The sequence below is a fragment of the Aristolochia californica genome, unplaced genomic scaffold, assembly GCF_029961685.1.
Source record: "Aristolochia californica isolate CCGP_79_NKW_82.1479 unplaced genomic scaffold, dmAriCali1.0.hap1 SCAF_6, whole genome shotgun sequence".
NCBI lineage: Eukaryota > Viridiplantae > Streptophyta > Magnoliopsida > Piperales > Aristolochiaceae > Aristolochia > Aristolochia californica.
This window is the reverse complement of record NW_027182257.1, coordinates 4,572,738-4,578,742: the sequence shown is the minus strand read 5'-3', so window position 1 is coordinate 4,578,742 and position 6,005 is coordinate 4,572,738. Positions and strand designations below refer to the sequence as shown.

At 38.3% G+C, this 6,005-nt stretch overlaps 1 protein-coding gene across 1 annotated transcript; it reads left to right on the top strand.

The window, feature by feature from the left end:
- The first annotated feature begins 229 nt into the window (after positions 1 to 229).
- LOC137934671 (pentatricopeptide repeat-containing protein At4g17616) lies at positions 230 to 4,858 on the top strand. The gene is made up of 2 exons (XM_068779136.1): positions 230 to 324; positions 1,241 to 4,858. Exon 2 carries the CDS (start codon positions 1,427 to 1,429, stop codon positions 3,584 to 3,586), a length of 2,160 nt encoding a protein of 719 aa, XP_068635237.1. The 5' UTR covers positions 230 to 324; positions 1,241 to 1,426; the 3' UTR covers positions 3,587 to 4,858.
- The last annotated feature ends 1,147 nt before the right edge of the window (positions 4,859 to 6,005 follow it).

Here is a 6,005-nt window from a genome sequence, read left to right as displayed (position 1 = left end):
GTGCACTAATAGGCCCCTATAGGGATGGATTCAATTGAACATGGGTTAAACTAGTGGTGGGCGGTCCCGCTCTGGATTTTATAGCATTGGTGGGGGTAGTTTAGAAAAGAAATTTTTTGACCTTATAACCTAATTACCGGAAAAGGATATGATTGTCTTGCGAAGGTGAGTTCTTTCGACTACTCCTTTAAGGTGAAACAGGTAAAAATCTCACCTTCACTGAGAATTTTGTAGTTTCCTACTCGCTGTTAAAGACGGAAAATCAGGTTGGCGCAGATAGGAATTCGAGAGAGAAAGAGGAGAGAAAGGGTAGTCGAGCTCGTGGTAAGTTTCTAGAGAAATAAGTTTCGTTCTAAGTATCTTGTTGGTTGTTTTAGTTATTTTCAATCAAGTTCGTGGTAACAAGATTGTTGGGTTCAACCATTTTGAGGCATTCGGTGTTTACTTTGGATGAATATATTAGTCAAATTGGGAATTGTTTGTGTGCTGGGATTTTCAGGATATCTGAATCTCAACCACTGCAAACGCAGTTCAATTGAGCCAGATATTCATCTATTCATAATTCTAATTATAAAGTGGATCCGTGCTGGAGCTCTGAGCTTATTTAACTTCATTGCTCAGGAGTATTGTGCAAGCATTCTGGACACTCTGAAAATTTTCATTTTTCTTGATTTTTAACCAACTTGTTTATTGTCTGAGTTATTTTTAATCAAATTCATGGCAATACGGTGGTTGAAGTCTACCATTTTGAAGCACTCTGCGTTGGTTTTGGGTTTGAGGAAGATATTGATGAAATTGATCAATTGTCTGATGTGCTTAACTTCTGTGAACATATTATCGTAAAATCCGAAGTAATCTTTTTAGCCGAGGTAAGACACCTTGCAGTTATGGTTTTCTTTCAACTCGAACGAGGCAACCATTTTTTTCAAGTTCTACTTTTAGGTGCCATAAGGTCTCTCAAAATCCTGATATGTCTGGAGAGCCAGAGTCACTAAACTGGTGCTTTGGTAGTTGGAGTTGATTCCTATGGCATGCCCTCTTTATTCTTCTTTGTGCATAAGACATGGAAGAGCTTCCCTTTCTCATGTGTCTGATACTCTTGTTTCTTGGTTCCAGGAAAATTCTTCACTTATGAAAAGTCATGTATAATGAAATGCTTTATTTAACTTTTCATACCCTTCTGAAGTTACTATATTATTAGGAGTCTTACTCAAGCTTAATACATTGAGCTCTTCAACAGGTCATGGATCAAGTACTCCAGGATGGGCAGGGATGCACCCTTTCTTGACCTTGGGAAGAGCTGTGTTTCCTGAAAGTCTAATATTTCATGACTCTGAGAGGAGAATATCATGGATTTATGAATAGACCTTATGACAGGTTTTTTCTATATTTTCACTCTTTGTGAAGATACTTCAATTGAACTGTCATGAGAGCAGGCATCTTTGTGCCTTACTTCTTTTATATCTCTTATGGTGTCTGTTCTACTGCCTTAGTTGTGAGTAGGATTGCGACTAGGCCACTTTCTCCTTTTCATATTGGTAATTTTCCCAGGAAGCTATTCAATATTTCTTCAAACAATCTCACTGTTCTCAAGTGGAATCTGAGCATTCAACAGAGGTCTACCATCACTCAGTCTGCATTACTGAGGCAAGACTCTTCTAATGCAACCTTGTTGCATAAGCTTGAACTTTCTCTAAAGGACCGCCAACTGAATGATGCTTGGAGGCAGTTTAACGACTTCAAAAGTATGTACGGATATCCAGAGAAATCCTTGCTGAGCAGGTTAATAGTTGAACTGATTTATTCATCAAATTCCCACTGGCTTCGCAAAGCGCAGAGCTTAGTGTTCTCAATTTTCAGAGAGAAGCCCAATTTACTGGACCATGATTTTCTGGTTAAGCTTGCTCTTGCCCTAGCTAGAGCTCAGATGCCAATTCCAGCCTCTACAGTCCTGAGAATTATTTTGGAAAAAGATAAATGTCTTCCAGTAGATTTCTGGGCTACTATATTTCTTCACATTGTAAAGACACCGACTGGAGCATGTCTTGCATTGAATCTATTGGTTGATATCAGTGAGAGCTTCTTGACCAGTAAAGCAAATTATGATTCAACTGTGAGAAAGCATTCCAAGCTTACACCTCTCAAGACCATTATATTTAATCTTGTCCTCAATGCATGTGTAGGATTTGGAGCCACTCTAAAAGCTCAACAAGTGATGGAAGATTTGATGCCGCGGATAGGGGTTAAAGCTGATGCAGGGTCCATTGTTATAATGTCTCTCATTTATGAGAGGAATGGACTCAGAGATGAACTAAAGCAACTGAAGGAGTTTGTTGATGGGGCATCAGACTCCTTAAATTATCTCTATCAGAAGTTCTACAATAGCTTGTTGAGTTTGCACTTTAAATTTAACGATATTGACGCAGCAGCAGCACTAATCCTGGATCTTTATAAACGTGGGCAACCTACCAAATGCTCTTATAAATTTGGTATGAGAAATAATGAGTTTCAAAGACCTCATTTTGTCCACATTGGTTCCCCCAACCAAAGGACAGGACTAAAACTGCAAATTGAGCCTGACATTCTTGACAGTCATATTTCGGTTGAAGCAGACAGCTCAGATATACTTGTTATGTTTGTTGATGGGAAATTAGTGGTAGGTAATAAGGCTCTTGCTAGGGTCATTGGTGAATATATTAGAGATCGAAAGGTGACCGAACTATCAAAATTTTTAATCGGAATTGAGAAGGAGATTTTTATTCCAGAAAAGTCCAGGTTAAGTTCAGATGTTGTTGATGATCTTGTTCAGTTGGGTTGGCTAGAGACTGCTCATGACATTTTGGATGACTTTGAATCAGCTGGAGTTACTGGGGAATTTGATATGTATAAACTGCTTTTAACAGCTTACTGCAAGGAAAATAAGTTTAAAGAAGCCAGAGTACTTCTAAGGCAAATGAGGAAGATCGGTTGGCTTAAAAATTTCTCAGACCAGCAAGTTATATCCACATGTCTTGAACAAGATAAAAACGTCATTCCTGATTATACCGGTATAAAGAAATCAAGTTTGGCGTACTTTCTGAGCATTGGAGCTGAAGACATTGACCCTCTGCCTGCATTGGTTTATGAGTTTAACTCTTCAATTTACTTTTTTTGCAAGGCAAAAATGATTGAGGATGCTTTGAAAGTGTTTCAGAAAATGAAGCAAATGAAACTTCATCCAACGATTCAGACTTTTAGTTTTCTGTTAGATGGGTACTCTTCTTTGTGTATGTATCGTGAAATCACAATATTTTGGGGAGAAACCAAAAAGAGAATAGAAACTGGAGATTTAGCTGTAGACAGAGATTTGCTTGAGTGCTTTTTGCTGAATTTTATCAGAGGTGGCTATTTTGAGAGAGTGATAGAGGTTGCAGGTTATATGACAAGAAACTCTTTGTTTGCTGATACAGGGAAGTACAAGCAAGAGTTTCTGAAGCTACATAAGGACCTTTACAAGAGACTAAAGGCTTCTCAGGCAAGGACTGAAGCTCAAAGTAGGAGACTTGAGCACGTCCAAGCTTTCAAGACATGGGTAGGAATTCTGTGAAGGATATCTTTGGAGAGTTCTAAAGTCATGACTCTTGACTAAGATCATCTTTCTCCCTGAAGAACGCAGTTCCAGCTTGTCCTATGAGATGCATATGGTTAATGAAAATTGATGATAGAAACTAACAGGTGACTAAGAGGAGCTAGTAATGATTTATTCTTCCAGGGACAGATGCTTTACTGAAGCCAATGGAGGAGGCAAAGTCCTGAAAATAATATGCTGTCCTTTCTCCTGGAACTTTACATCAAAGATCGTAGATTACTGATTCATCATTGAAAACTAATTTGCTAAAGGTACAAAGATTCACAAAGGAGCTGCTATTTTCTGAAAGTAGAAAACTTTGCAAAAGAGCTGCCATGTACTGCATTCTAAGGTTTTGATGTGTATAGTTACTATGTCAAATATCTATAATTCATGGGAATCAGTACAGAATGGCTTGCCATGTCCTGAGGCCTCAAGCAATATCTTCTAATCTCTCAAGAAATGTATATAACAGAAGGATACCAACAATTATGAAGTCTTTTGGGTGGGATCTTCCACGATATTTTGCAACAATTGTGCTGATACCACCGAACAGGCAGCATTGGGTTAGACTCGGAACTTTTTATTATCTCCCAGTCTTCGAGTGCAGTCCTCAGGTCAAACCAGTTTTGTGTTGATTGTCTGACAGCAATTCGCAAGCATGGTGATAACCTCTCTGAGATTTCTGTTACTTTGACAGAATCCACCAAAATAACGGGTTTCGAGGTACCTCACCTTCACTCCCAACTCTTCCAAGACGCAGCAGGAAATCATGTTTTCCAGTACATCGTGTTCTTTCATTCCAATGGAGTTGTGTTTTGCAGAGTACCACAGGTCAAAGAGAGTTATTTGTCTTGTTCCTGGATCTACCAAAATAGAAGCCAGTGTTTGTGGGATTGATAGTGTTCCATACCCTGCTATTGAATCGATGACAACTGATTTGAAGATCTCCTTCCTGATCCAATTGTGTGAATGGGTTCTTTAGCCACATGACATCTGCATCCTACAATGGAATAATTGAGTCATTTTGAAGGTGTGCTACCCTAAATGGGTTCTTAGGAAGCAAAAGGAATAGAAGTTCATGTTTGCTCTCATCAAAATCTTTGGGAGATGTAGAAGAATTTGAAAAACAGGTTAACTGTGAATTATGTGGTAGTGTGATGTTTGACTTTGGGAAATTGAGCAAGCTGCAAAAAGTATTGTGGCGGCTGCTATTTTTGCCACAGATGGAAGAAATGAAATTAGTCACACTCTAAGAAACAACATATAGGTGAAAAGAATTGGTGTAGAGAGAGGAAGTGGACCTAGAAATTTTACATTTTGGAGCCTATCTACTAAAACAGAATCAGCAAAGAAAAGCTACTAGCACATGGATTGGTTAATGTTAGTTATCAATTGGAAGTGAGAGATGATGATGATAGATGATGATATTATTAATACTAATAATAAAAAAATTTCATAATATCAACTCACAAATAATTATGATGAGACCTATACAAAAAAAAAAAATTATATTAAGCGTAACAGAAAACAATTGTTTTGAGTTAATTTGTTTCCAAGTAAGGGAAATGAAATAAGAAAAGAAGTTTATTTAATAATATTTCATATTAATCATAAAAAATTATATTAGTGGTTAAATTTTTTTATCATATTTTATATGATAATTTAGTTTATTGAATACGGTATTTTTTGGTTATTTAAAATAATTATTATTTTTAAAGGGATCGAATTGGCCCAATTTTGGCTCTACCCGGTGACCTGAATTGTTGGGTGCCGGTAGGGGTGGTTTCAAATCGAGCCGGCTCGGTTCGATTCGGTATGCCTGAATCTCGAGCCGAGTTCGATCCAATCAAGGTTTGGCTCGAAAGTTTATGAGCCAGCTCGTGAATTCAACAAGCGGTGTGGAATTTGGGGGAGTTGGAACCGGGGAGCTGGACCGGAGCTAGGGTGGAAAAATTTGTCCTCCCCTCATTACCGTCGAGCCCCTTCGACCGCTGCTGTGGTTGCCTCTGTCGTCGTCGACTGCTGGCTGCATCCGCTACATAGTCGCAGTTGTTCTCTCCCGTTAGACTGATTCTAATAGAAATATTTATATTATAATTTTATATAATAATTATTAATAAAATATCAATAAAAATTTCATTACTTCAATTCTCAACACATCGACACTCTGCATATTTAAAATTACACATAAAACTCTTATCCCAAAGCAAAAAAAAATTATTTTGGACATGGGCCAACTGATGGTGGTATGTGGAGCTAGGGGTGGCTTTGAACCGAGTCGGAATCGATTCCGGCTTGGTTCGATTCGATATATCCGAATCTCGAGCCAAGTTCAAGATCCGGGATAGGCTCGTTTAAATTAACGAGCCGAGCTCGACCGAATCAAAGTTCGGCT